The sequence below is a fragment of the Narcine bancroftii genome, chromosome 2, assembly GCF_036971445.1.
Source record: "Narcine bancroftii isolate sNarBan1 chromosome 2, sNarBan1.hap1, whole genome shotgun sequence".
In the NCBI taxonomy this organism is placed as follows: domain Eukaryota; kingdom Metazoa; phylum Chordata; class Chondrichthyes; order Torpediniformes; family Narcinidae; genus Narcine; species Narcine bancroftii.
In genome coordinates this window covers 323,673,774-323,687,663 of record NC_091470.1, presented here as the reverse complement: position 1 = coordinate 323,687,663, position 13,890 = coordinate 323,673,774, and the positions used below count along the sequence as shown (strand labels likewise).

Genomic DNA, 13,890 nt, shown 5'->3' with positions numbered 1-13,890 from the left:
ATGAGAATGAGATAGTAAACTGCCCCTCCCTCCCATAATTAGGATCCTTCCTGATTTGACAAAAAGGGAAAATCTCATTTAACTTTCTCTTCTACTGGTAAGGAAAAACAGCATTTTTTTTTACCAATTATAATAATTCATACCAAAAGAAATAAGCAACTTTAGGTGTTATACAGAAACTTTATCAGACTGATTTTTATTAAGATCATATACAATGAGCAAGTATCTGAAGAATTTGTCATTCATGATTTTTTTTTTACATAGCCACTGCATTCTGGGAAATCATTCACAATTTTTTGTAACACAGTCTGTGTAAAAAGATCATAACGGGAATTCCCGTTCTGAAATTTTACCTCCACAACCCCTCGACATTTTCACAGACCGTCTTGCAGTCTAAACAGAACTGCAGGTGATCCGGGAACAGTGGGCTAATGAATAGGACATAAATACCACACTTCAGATATTCTGTCTAAACTCACAGTGTGATACGCATATTGGAGTTTTGGTTGTTCTCTGTGTCTCCCGAAAGTAGGGGGACACCTCAGAATGGAAAAATCATGCACGTTCTATGTAAAAAAACATAAATGATGCAACACATATGAATGAGGAGTTTACAACCATGGGCACTTTGAGTTAGCAACTTACAGGATTCATTTTCAGCTCTGCTGAAACTTCAATCCCCATACACATACCCATATGTGTATGATGTCCTCCTTTGTATATTTAAAGTACAAGCCATCTCACAACAATATCCAGGAGAGGAAGACATCCAGCTGCAGAGACACTAGAAACATTTTGGAAAGGTGACCAGATAACTGAAACTTCCAAACTTACTCAATTTTTCATAATATTGTTTGACTGCTACATTGTAACCAAAACTGGATTAAATCTCTGCAGTTCAATTTAAAAACAACCAGTAATGTTATCTAAGAATAATTTTAAATAAATTTGCACGTAGAAAATGCCTTTCACTACTTCAGAGAAATATTCTTACAGCCAATGAATTACCTGTGAACTAGACTTACTCTTGTAGCACAGCATCAATTCCTGCACAGCAAAATCCCATAGACACTAATTTGTGAACAGCAGATAATCTGTTATAATGGTGTTGTTTAAAGGATGAATATTAGCTGAAACATCAGGGATATCACCTCTCTTCTTCCAAATCATCCCCTGGTATCTTTTCCCATAATCTGGCAGAGCAGAACACATACATGTTTAATTCCTCATGCAAAAAATACACCTCTGACATTACAGACCTTTGCTACGACACATTTATCTTTTTGCAAAAGCACCAACAGATAATAACCATTCTTGCCAAAACACACGCAACTTACAATTAAGTTACAAAATGTCCTAAACTCCAAAAATCATGTCCAAGTATATAATTAAGCTGATAAAACTACAATAAATATAATTAAACAATTCAATAATGATGATTAAGAAAATCCAAAAACCAAAAGGACATTCAGCTTTTGCACTGATGACAAGAAGGAAGGCTGCACACTTGTAAAGAAATACCTACAAGATGTACTTCAAAGAACAACAAAATGAATACATGAATAAAATTAAAATAGAGCAGAGGGGATTATATTTAATATACTTTATATTAAACTAGCTGTCAATACTTTGCTTCATTTTTTGTTACATAATTTCCATGTAAAATCAGATAACTCCAGTGAATATAAAGCAACACAGAATTATGAACCACTTTGAGACAGTCAACAATGGAAGATTTTTTCCATTGGATATCAAAATATGAGGGTAAATATCAAAAGGTTGTCTCTAATAGCTAAAAGATTATTAAATGTCAACTTGTCTCAATTCATGGAAACTTCCTTGTGAATCAGAAGTTTGTGCATTCAAACCTCATTATAAATAAACTAAATCAATGCTCCAACATTATGGAAGTGCTGCTCTCCAAGACAGTTTTTTTCATGAGATCACAAGAAAAATTCCCAAGTGCCTTCTCGGTTCGACATAAAAGATCACAACTACTATTTGGTGGAGGAAGTGGAATTATCCTGCGCTCCTAGCCAACACTTTTCCTTCAGTCAAAAATAGCTGTGATAGAAACGAGGTTTCACCCTTTTTTGGTATGCTAACCATGTGGTGTGCTATTGCAAACAGTTCTTTGGCAAAAAAAAATAAAAAGACTAAAACTTTTTTTTTTAAAAGCACCTCAATGGCTTCTTGCAAATTAAATCAGGTTAAGGCCTGCATAGCCCTAAAATGCAGAAACACGAGAAGCTCCCAACTGCTGTGTCTTTGCTGTGCAGATCTCAGAGTAACTCTTTCAATAGCAGCCACCAAATGTAGTGGAAAGGCAGCTGAGCTATCCTCTGCGTGTGTTGCCAATTCTCTTTCCTTTCCTGATGGTCGACTCCAATCAAATCCCAGGCCATTGCAATGCATGGAAATCTAAAGATATCAGTTGTAGTTCTGATGTGCATAATAAAAAAAAACTTTAATCCATTATGAAAGAACCAGTAATGAGTTTTGAGGCAGGCAAATGCTTTGTGCATGTAATGTCAGAATGTCCAAATGGAGATCCTTAAAATGATACCTCAATGGATATCTTAGTAAAATGTGCTCCTAGTTTGCTGCAAGTTTCTAAAGATGTTTGTTCGTTGCACCCAAGAGTTCCAATTTATGCTGACAAGAGAAAAATGTAGAGTTCAGCATGTGACATCATCACCTGTGAACCTGATGCCAGAAAAGTAACAGCGTACTAAGGTGAGTTGTACAAAGTCTTTGCACATTTCAGGATAATGGTCCAATTTCACCCAGAGGTAATCACCAGTTACCCTGTTAAGCACTAATATCTCCAATTTTTAGGCTATTATAATATTTTTTAATCACTTCATATTAATAGGAGTTTGCCATATGCAGTGATGCTTTGTCCTTGTTCAAAGGACTTTGGGGTATTTCTTAGAATGATGTCATTTATCTCCAATCTGTGTCCATCAGAAACATCACCTCCTCCTCCCTGATCATCAACATGGGGGAACTGCAAGGCTTCATGTGTAGTTCCTTACTCTATTCCCATGACTTCACAGCCAAGTTCAGCTCCAACTCAACAAAATTGCCGACAACATAAACTGGAGATGAGTCAGAATACAGAACAGAGATCATGAACATGTTTGGGTGGTACTAGAACAATCTTGCTCTCATTGACAACAAGACCAAGCATCTTATTGCTGATCAACATCATTATTCCCTCAGAGCTGGTCAAGAAACTACAAACTTTGGGCTTCTGCACCTGGATCCATGATTTCATCATCGGAAGACCACAGTCAGAACTAATTGGAAACAACATCTCCTCCTCATTGATTATCAACACAGAATCACCTCAAAGATGCGTGCTTAGCCCAATGGTCTACTCATTATACACCCATGACTGTGTGGCCACCGTCTACAAATTTGCTGATGACACCACAGTTGTCGGCAGAAACACAAACGGCAATGTGGAAGTGTACAGGAGGGAGAGACATCAGCTCGTTGAGTGATATCATCCAAAGATTTTGAGCTCAACACTAGAAAAACCAAGGAGGTGATTGTGGACTTCAGTAGGAAGTCAGGGAACATGATCCAGTCCTCATAGAGGGCTCAGTAGTGAAGAGGGTCAGGAACTTCAAATTCCTGGGTGTGAACAACTCCAAGGATCTGTCCTGGAGCCTCCATGTTGATACAATCATGAAGAATGCTCGCCAGCGGCTATACTTTGCGAGGTGATTGAGGAGATTCGGTATGTCACTGAAGACTCTCAAAAACTTCTACAGGTCTACTGTGGAGAGCATTCTGGCTGGCTGCATCAATGTCTGGTATGAAGGAGCCGAATCTCAGGACAAAAATCATCTCTAAAGGGTTGTTAACTTGGCCTGCGACATCACAGGCACCAGACTTCACTCCGTCGAGGACATCTACAAGAGGCAGAGTCTTAATAAAGCAGCCTCTATCCTCATCGGCCCTCACCACCTAGGCCATGCCCTCTTCACTCTGCTACCATCGGAAAAAGGAACAGGAGCCTAAAGACGAGCACTCAGTGGCACAAGGACAGCTTCTTCCCCGCTGCCATCAGATTCCTGAATAATCAATAAACCAAAGACATTGATGTAATTTTCTTGCACTATTTTGGTTCTTTTTAATTTATTGTTGTAAAAGTAGTTATATGAATGTTTACACTATGACGCTGCCACAAAGCACTGAATTTTGTGACTCATTCATGACAATAAATTCTGATTCTGATTTTAGGAAGGAGGAGTTGAGGGACCAAGAACATGTCTGCATTGATGGGAAGGAGGTGGAGAGTCAGACCTTCAAGTTACAGGGTGTCCATTTCTCAGAAGACCTTTCCTGGACCCAGCACATTGGGGCAACCATAAACAAGGCACACACTAGCACATCTATTTTCTGAAGAGATATGGCATGCCATCAATACTCTGTCAAATTTTGACAGGTGCACTGTGGAAAGTATTCTAACTGGATGCATCAGAGCCTGGTTTGGCAATACCACTCCCCAAGAATGCAGATGCTACAGAAGGTAGAAAACATACAGGCTCTGACCTCCTTTCCATTGCAGACATTTATGTTAGGCTCTGCCTCAAGAAAAAAAAAGGCAGCCAACATCATAAAGGACCCCATGACCCTGATCAAAACCTCTTCTCACTGCTACCTTCAGACTGAAGGCATACAAGTCTGAAAGCCAGTGCCCCAAGGACATGAACAATTTATTTAGTCTAATAATAGTCAGATAGCTATCAGACTATTGAATCTCTCCTTGGTAGACTAATCACGGAATGTCTGCACTACTGCAAGTCACCTTTTGCACAATTACTATGAATATTTGTTATCTATCTTACATATTTATTGTCTCTTTTAATGTAATTCAATTATTATGGTGCTATAGGTTTTCTATTATGGTGGCCGCAACAAGTAAGAACTTCAGACGTATGTACATTATACAACGTGTATGACAATAAACTAATTCTTCTCATTATTATTAAATGCAATGTTTTCTTGTTAGCAAAAGGCATAAAATGATATTCATCACAGGAAGAAAGATGCGAGATGACTTTCTTCCCACAAAGAGGTTAAGTTCAGCAAATGACATAAATTAGATGAGATTACATCATAAGTGAATGGGGATATAAAGTATCATGGAAATTGAACAAAATGAAAGGAATTGAAGTAAATAATTTCAAAGTGTCATCACAAGAGAAATGTATTGAATGGTTCTTTTTGAGCCAACTGTGTCAGGATTTTAATGGGCCTGACTACTTGATGTGATGTGTTTTCTGCATAATGTGAAAGATACATCACATCTCATAGAAACATCAGAAAATATTTAAGAGACAATAAATGACCAATTTATACCACCAGTTACAAATTCTGAAAATATATTAAATTGTTGCAGTGATGCTACCAACACTCCAATGTCTAACCCACTGAGCACATATGGTGGTCCGAGCATAAGAAGCAAATAGGATGGTTCAATCATGCAAAACAAATGGTTTACCAAATTCCTTCAAGTAAAAACACTTGCACAAACCAAATACAGCACACATTATCCAGGTGCCACAACCAAAGGAATTTATCACCAACAATGCCAAGAGTTTCACCAAAAAAAAATGATCAAAGACAAGCCAGGAAATGCTAAATTTCAATCAAAATGATCAACTTTTAGAACTTACCACCTAAATTTAAAAATGAAAGTCATAAAATTAACTAAATATTAATCTGAAAATGTAGAAATGGAGCAAGTGAAAGCATTATCTTTCTACAACAGCATTGCCAATTTTCTTACCATTTGAGTAGATGAGAACTAGATGTTTATCCAAGATTCAAGCCCAAGTTTTCCTTGCTATAAAGAAAGAATTTATCATTTTTTTTATAAAATAATTCCCATGCTACTGGCATTTTGTTTAAAAAAAAAGATGCCAACGAGGACTTTTTTATGGCAGATGGTAATGTAATCAGCTGCACGCACAAGATATTTTTTGATTGATTCCAACCATATGCTAAAATGTACTCATTTTGGAAAAGCTTTGCTTTGCCAGAAATGGATTTTAAAAATCATCCACACTATTGTTCGTATAATTTAGGTCAGATGCATGTACATATTAGCTGCAGTAACGCCAAATTGATTTTTTTATTACAGTAATAAAATTGAAAAAAGTAGACATTATTATTTTTTATTTTATAAATATGAGAAAATCTTGCCATTGACTGTCTGCAGCACAGAGCGCTTACACCATGAATACGTTTGCTTTGTGCAAATTTTTTTCTCATCTGATTTCATCTGTGAGAGACTCTCCCTGGAGGATGGGAAGAGAGAACCAATTATATCCACAGGCTGACTTTTCAAAAAAAAAATGAAGGCATCTGTTTCATGCCAACAACCTCCACATGCAAGAAAATATAACTTTGAAGGCATCTGCGTTCATGCTCAATAGTCACAGATCTTGGGCACCATTGTAATTGCCCAGCTGCAAACATGATTTTCTGATTTCATCTGCTGAGCGTCTGAGCATGAAGGCAATGTAGCAAACCAAGTTTTAAAAAGCCTTCAGGCAACTCTACAAACAATTAAACACTAAATATTATATTTTTTTCTTTATATTGCTTTGCTCTGACTTCACCAACACCACCCCCCCCCCCCCACCCCCATTGCCTCCTTCTTTACAGAATATTTATACAAGTATTCTAATGGTACTTCATTGTTAGGTTGAAATTTTAATAACTGCATTGCCATTTTGCATTAAACTACAGCAAACTAAAAAGGTAACTCATGTGTCAGTGCTCTAGTGCTGGGTTGTTTTACATGGTGTTCCTATTCTTTTACATTTAGTGTATCGGCTAGTTAGTTGCATTATTAACTTTATTTCACATACTTTCATCACAAAATCTCAAAATGTTCCCCTCATTTCCTAATCAAAAGTAATTGTTTAATGTTGCTAACTACAAATTTGGAAACTTAGAAGATATTAAAATATTTAATTAGTCTATTTTTTTTAAATAAAGCTTGGAAATAATGACATTACAACATGTGTGTGCTATTTAAATTAATACTCTAGTATTTTTTATTTTTAAAAAAGAAAAAAAGAAAAATGTGCTTATAATGCTTGGTGAAATGAGAGTTAGTTGCTTTTTGTCTTAGTGGTGTTTGCACGAGGACATGAAATTCAATAAAAATCTGTAAAGATACATTAGGTGAATGCATTAAGGCACATGCTGCTTGTGTGCTTCCAATAAAGCGTGGAATCCTTTTCAAAAGCTGTTACTTTAAAACCCAAACAAACAGCAAAGATAATCCAGGTGCCTACTTTCAGCCTTTACTTTCATGGTTAAATATAATATTTCTAACAAATTGTAGTATTATAGTCTGTCTTCCTTAAACAAAAAATGCTGCCACCATCTTCAGAATCACTCCCATAATTGTTAAAAAAAAGTGCAGTGCCAAATTACTATCAATATTCTGTAGGAAATATTTCTGTCCATTTTGTAAACTCAAGCTATTTAGACCAATTTAAAAAAAACATTTTATTTATAGGATCTTGTACTGTAATAACCGGGATGGAACAGATGTGGCAGTTTAGCAGAATACCTCTTCAAACTTTGCACAAATTGAAAACAGACAACGGATTGCTCTTTCTTTTATCACATTAATTTTCAATCGACACCTTTTACCCTTGAAATAATATGTACATGGCTTTCATCTCAACAGCACCTGCTGATCAAACAGAAGCTCAACAATTTCAGGAAAATAATAGTCTTGCATATTCTTAATAGTCATCCACATACCCACAATTAGAAGACAGATGATTTGGAAAGACTAACATTACACGAGGCTTTAAACTTTCCTTTTTTTTATTGAATGATAAAATTTAAGGATTGATTAAAGCTTTAAATTGCTACAAGGCCATATATTTGCATCTTATGTAATGTAATACCCTTGTTTAAATAATAACCCCCTAGGAGGAATCTGCAAACATCAATTGGGTTGTCTAAGGACATAAAGGTCAGTTACAGCAATATTTGTATACAGTAACCAGTGATATCCTAAAATATCTCACCACACACTGAGCTAGCCACGGACACAAAACACCAATATGTTCAATAGTAAGTAATGGTTCCTATTGTCTCAATCTATGGACTACTTACAATTATTCCCTAACACAAAAATACTACATCATGAGAAACAAAACAAATCTTTAATTAAGATTTTTTTATTCTATTGCTGAATTGAAACACATCCTCTTATAACCATTTTTTTTACATGTGTTGCATTCTATTTGAGTAACATTACCTATATTTAAACAAGCCCACACCAGTCTCTCAGCCTCACAACACGGGGAGCAAGTGTTATCAAATCTATTCTACCAAAAAAAGACAAAAGCTCTCTGCCTCTCCATTTCAAGAGCTTTATTGGTTTTTCTATGAGAGGCAAGACTATTTTCAGACAATTGACACATAATGAAATAGCAAATCAAGTCATTACCCTGACCATATTCTTTAGTATTCTAATGGTTATAAAGCCACATCAATAAATAATCCTTTGTTCTCCATTATCATCTCCCAGTACTTAGTTTTACACTACAGAAAGCAGTCCGAGAAGGAATGCTGAACCCAATTAAAGATAACGACACTGGTAATCTCACCTTTAGAAGTCCTGCAGAAATGGTTTAGGTGATGTCAGATACTGTCAAGACCAGGAATGATACCTAACCTTGTCAAAAGGCAGCTTTTCTTCCCTGTTAATCTTTAAATGTAAATTCACTGCCAGCAAGAGGAGCAGCGGATAACAGGTTACATCTTCACTCCCAGCTTTATCGACTTATGCATCTCCTCCAAACACTGAAAGCACCTATTCATGGAGATTACCTTCTGGCAGAGTGCACACCAGCACAACGGGTTTGTATTCATTAAACACACTTCCTCGGCTTATCTAAAATAAAAGGCTCGTCATGATGGCACATTGTGTGTGAAGGGAAGGCAATGTGCATTAGAGTGATTACAATATCAGCTCAGCCCAGATGGATCCAGGAAAATAAACAGAGGGTGTGTAAGAAGTTAATTGGCAACTCAAAGGGAAAACACGGATTGAGGATTATAGAAAATGGACTCCTGGCCAACTGCAGCCTGGCAGGACACCTGTCACCTGGTGGAAAGCTGCTCAAATTTTGAGAGCACATTGCCATGATGCAAGTGGAAAAGCAGAACTGTAATAAAAAAAAAGCTGATGAAAAGCTTGGCACCACTATGAATATAGTAGATAAAAAGGCTCTGTCACAAATCCTCAACTAATCCAATAACATGGAAGCCTCATTGATATGACTACGGACATGACAAACTAAAATAACATTTAATTTAAAAGTTTGACCTTGTGAGAATAATTTTTCTCCGGAGATTTTTTTTCCTTTAATTTGGGGATGAGAGCCTATTTTTAATAATCAGGTTTTTAGGTACAGCCAGGAAGATTAATTACAAAATGGAATGAACATTAACAGAAATAATATAATTATTGCATAGTCAGTTGTTTTTTCCTAAAAAGCATTTGTGTCACAAATGTTCATTTTCTAGAAAGCTAAAGCAATCACTGACAGCGACTGCTTATATTTCATTTCTTTGACCGTAATCTATAATTCGTGTGGATTGACAGGTCCAAGCCCTCTACACTTACAGATGGCTACTGAAGTTTGGCAGCATCTTGTGCTGTTCAAAACCCAAGGAAATAACCCCACTCAACACTTAACATAAACAATTACCCATAACAAAATGAACTGATGTTTCTCTAATTAAATAGCCCCATACTCAAAACTACCCAATGTGTCATGAGTAGGATATAAAACAAAGTTACAGAGAGTGTTATTAAAATCAATATTGATTCAGTGCCCTTAGTAAGTATACCAACAATAGATCCATTTCATTGAAATACAAAAATAAATGTGTTAAAATTTAGAACCATTTTTAAAGTTTACACTAAATAACTTTACATTCCCATGTTTATGGACTACTTTTTGGACTTACACAGATTCAGATCCTCAAGATTTGCTTCACAAATTGACAAATTAATGACCAGATATGATTTTAAACAGTGAAAAATATCAAATAGTATTTGCTCAAATATAAGTCTGGATTAAATGTTAGATTGCTTTTGTTTTAAAGAATATTTTAAAGCACCAAATTCTCACTAGGGCATGCGGTTCCTCCTTCTTCCTATGGTAAATTCGTGATCCAATTATATTAGTGCCTTCTGCACTGCCTCATCACATGCAGTATTTATGTACATCAAAAAATGTTCAATGTTATATAGCAGGTTTATATCAATTGACCAAAAATATAATATAAAACAAATGCTTCGTTTCCCATTAATAGGAAGGAACAGCATTTAATAATATCATCCATTCAACAATATCTGCTGTACTATCATGAAGTTTAGTTTATAAAGCTGTTTATTTCATAAAAGTAAAACAAACCCCAAATTCTTCAGCAATGATTGTAACATCTTTTACACGATGACAAAGAAAATCGATGAAAGAGCACAGCTGGTCCTTATAACATTTCTGTCCTATTTTTACTTTCTGAAATTGAACAGTTAAGTGATCATTTATCATGTTAGTTATACACCTCTGGAGAAGGAAATTATTCATACCTTTCAAACCACAGCAATAATAAGGAGCTTTAAAACAAAAACACACTCATTAAAAAATAGAGAACCCAGGCAAAAAAAAATAAGTTTAGCATATTTTCCTGTTTCTGTGACTAACAATTATCTACTTATCTCCAGAATCAGAAACAAACTTTACTGAAATGTTTTTGGATGCAACAGGTGGGAAGTTTTATTGATTCAATGTCCCTAAAATGGGAATAAAATATATTCAATGATATGGTTATTCTAAAATAGAATATTAAGAACATTCTTTTATATAAAATGTAGAAGTGGATTTGAAATAATTAAGTCAAAACTTGAATGAGACCAAAATAAACATTAAAACACAATTGTTTACATTCAAATTTAAACAGTGTAGTTTTCAAAGTGTAAATTGCAGCCAGGCATATTTAATTTCCATTAAGAATAATATTCTACTTCATGTGTTCACAGTACCAAGCCATAAATACTGTATCAAATGTTAATCCATTTCCATCTCCTGTGAGTGATCATGAGAACTAGACTCCCCAAACACGCATGTTCCAAGTCACCTTTTATTGAACTGATAAGGCATCTTGATCACAGCACATGACAAGTTCCCACAGAACAAAGACCCATCTTATAATTGAAATCCAAAGCTCAAAACAATAGATCAACCTTCCATTTAGCAATCAAAAGATCTCCATTAATGAACTGCATTGGGAAAATCATCAAAGTGAATCAAAAGATGCAACTGACAATTGTGACAACTAACGTTTTCAAATGCAAAACTGCAGATGCTAACTTTCTTTCAGTTTGAGCTGCTCACCACTAATGCTTAAGAATCTGAATGAGTTGGGCTTTGCATTGAATACTCTACATTTAGAATGCATCTCTTGTTCAAGGGGAAAACAGGATTTGACAGGAAAGGGTGGGTCAGAACTAACTGCCCTGCAAATCATTCTCCAGGTGGAGCCATTTCCCCTCTTGCCCCATTCTCTTCTCACTCGAGCCCAAAACAAAACCAGAGGTCAGGCTTCCAAGATAACAAGATTAGGTGCTGAAAATAATCCCCCCACCCAAAAATCGAACGACAATTTAAAAGTTAAATACTAGCTAATCATCAAGTCTCACTAAGATCAAACGAGTTAATTTACCCGTTATGGGAAACTCCTGCATTTGGGGAAATGGCTGAGCTATTTGGTTTTGACAGAAGGTTGATGGTTGGGTCAAGACCCCCATTGTGGAATGAGCTCAAATCCCGTTCAGTCTGACCTTCCCTAAAATGAGCTTCAGTGCAACATAACGGCCAATAACATCAGTTTTCTCGGGTTTCCTCAAATAACAGTGTGAATTCACAAAGAATTAAAGACATCCTTCACACCAGAATTCTCCCTAGTCGACCAGTGTCAGGCCGCTGGAGGTCAACCCGTCACTGGGAACTTCTGGCTGGATAGTCCAAGAGAAAAGTACTGCTCGGACAAATGGGAAGAAGCATACTTACGTGGATCAGATCCAGAGATCCCAACCATCCGCCTATTTATTACATGACAGGACTCCCAGACCTCGGCCACAACATAAACAAGAGTGCAAGTTTCTTCCTGTCACCAAGCAGATCCGTCCACAAGAGAAACAAAAAAAACTGAAGGGGCAGGCTTCAGATCTCCCCAGCAAGGAGGACAACTGCCAACTTCAGGGAGTTGGCTTTTCCACCCAGAGATTCTACACCTAAAAACAACGTGTGGCTTCCTTTGGATGCGCGCAGCCCAGAAGGATCGCTGGTCGCGATGTCAGATCCGAAGAGAGACTCCCCCGCAGGCTGGTTCGCAGTTGAAACGAGGAGTCCCGTCCGCAGAGCCGCCTGGAACTGGTGCCTCACTCCCCAGGTGCGGGGTGGGTGGGGTGGAGCCAGGGGGGAGTTGAAGGAGGTCGAGCAGACATCTGGGTCGTGAAGGAGGTCAGGGATACGTTAACAATCAAGTGGCTCTCTCCTTCCTTTTGGGAAGTCCTGCCTGATCCCTGGCGATGCTTTCCCAAGGCCGGCTGCCGGGAGCTCAGGGCGAAGAACTGCCGTCGCCACCGCTGCTGCATTCGGGCTCGGATCAAGCACTTTCCTTCTCTGCCATCTGCTCCAGCGAGAGCTCCTGGCTTCCCCTCCCTGTGTCTGATCGCGATCTGCTATTGAAGCGGGACTTCCAGGATCCAGCTCCTCTCAGATCTGCATCACAATCCCCCTTCTGCTGGCTTATTTCCAGTCTGTTAGGGGGTTTTTTTAATAACATTCGACTCGCAGAACGATCTGAAACCCAGCTGCGCCGAGGCTACATTTTCCGCTCTGATTTTTTTGTGCATGCAAAATACAATCTTAACACGTGATGGTTCAACTGAACCTAATCGTATTTAAAATATCATTACAGGTAGAATATGCATGTTATTTGCACAGTACCTCGACGATGTGGGCCGGGCGGATTGCATCGAGGAGAATTCAGTGGAATTGTTGAGCTGGATGGGGAGCGGGGCTGACAGAGAGAGAGAGAGAGAGAGAGAGCTTTTTGCCGTTACTGCCGGCTGTGTCTGCAGACAGGACGCACCGCTCGCCCCGCCTGTCAAGGGAAGCCACTGCCCTCGCAGACCCAGGCGTTCAGTCCCCACCTGCTGGGCTCTGCCACCTGCTCCAAACGACAGCAGCACGTTCCCCCAAAACAACAGGAGAATAACACCCGTTGCTGCCAACTCGGATCTATCTGCACCACAATATGAGGAGCTGAACTGCAGACTGGTGTGGGCTTAAAGCTCCGAATGTACAATGTGACATGCCGAGTCCTTACAAATGCAACATCCTCCGCGGCTGTCCATTTTCTCCTTGGTGTGATATTCAATGGGCGCAAAGGTAGAGGTAGACTTTTGACGAATGGGACATGATGAGCAATCTAACTCAACGTTACCCTCTTCCTAAGATCAAATTCTATAAACTTCAAAGAACCAACGAGCGTGGGTCCTATGACATCTAAAGTCGTTCCACTCATTTTACACTGCTTGCTCAAGAAATCATGGGAGTGTCCGAGAAGCATCTCAGAGCCTGGACCTTTCTGAAAAATTCCTCAAGACAGTGCCTTGGCCTAACCTTCTTTAGCAGCTTCTTCCATGGCCTTCGGAAGGCCAGAAAAGATATAATTAATGGGGTGTTTTTTTTTTTCAGATTCAGTTCCACCTGCAACAACTCAGACAAGCAGCTGGCCCATTAAAAGATTCAAACCTAT

At 38.0% G+C, this 13,890-nt stretch overlaps 1 protein-coding gene across 8 annotated transcripts in view; it reads right to left on the bottom strand.

Moving 5' to 3' along the window:
* The window catches only part of runx1t1 (RUNX1 partner transcriptional co-repressor 1), a 112,755-nt gene extending 99,557 nt beyond the window's left edge, over positions 1-13,198 (bottom strand). For 3 of the 8 annotated variants that reach the window (XR_011352418.1, XM_069921924.1, XM_069921925.1), the window contains exon 1: positions 12,135-12,992. Coding sequence is in view for 2 of the 8 variants with exons in the window: in XM_069921924.1 (XP_069778025.1) it covers positions 12,135-12,162 (28 nt within the window). In the remaining 6 variants the exon portion in view is untranslated. Of the gene's footprint in view, positions 1-8,660; positions 8,880-12,134; positions 12,994-13,076 lie in introns of those variants that run through there. The other 5 variants (XM_069921927.1, XM_069921926.1, XM_069921928.1 and 2 more) reach the window with 3 other exon arrangements.
* Between the last annotated feature and the right edge of the window lie 692 nt (positions 13,199-13,890).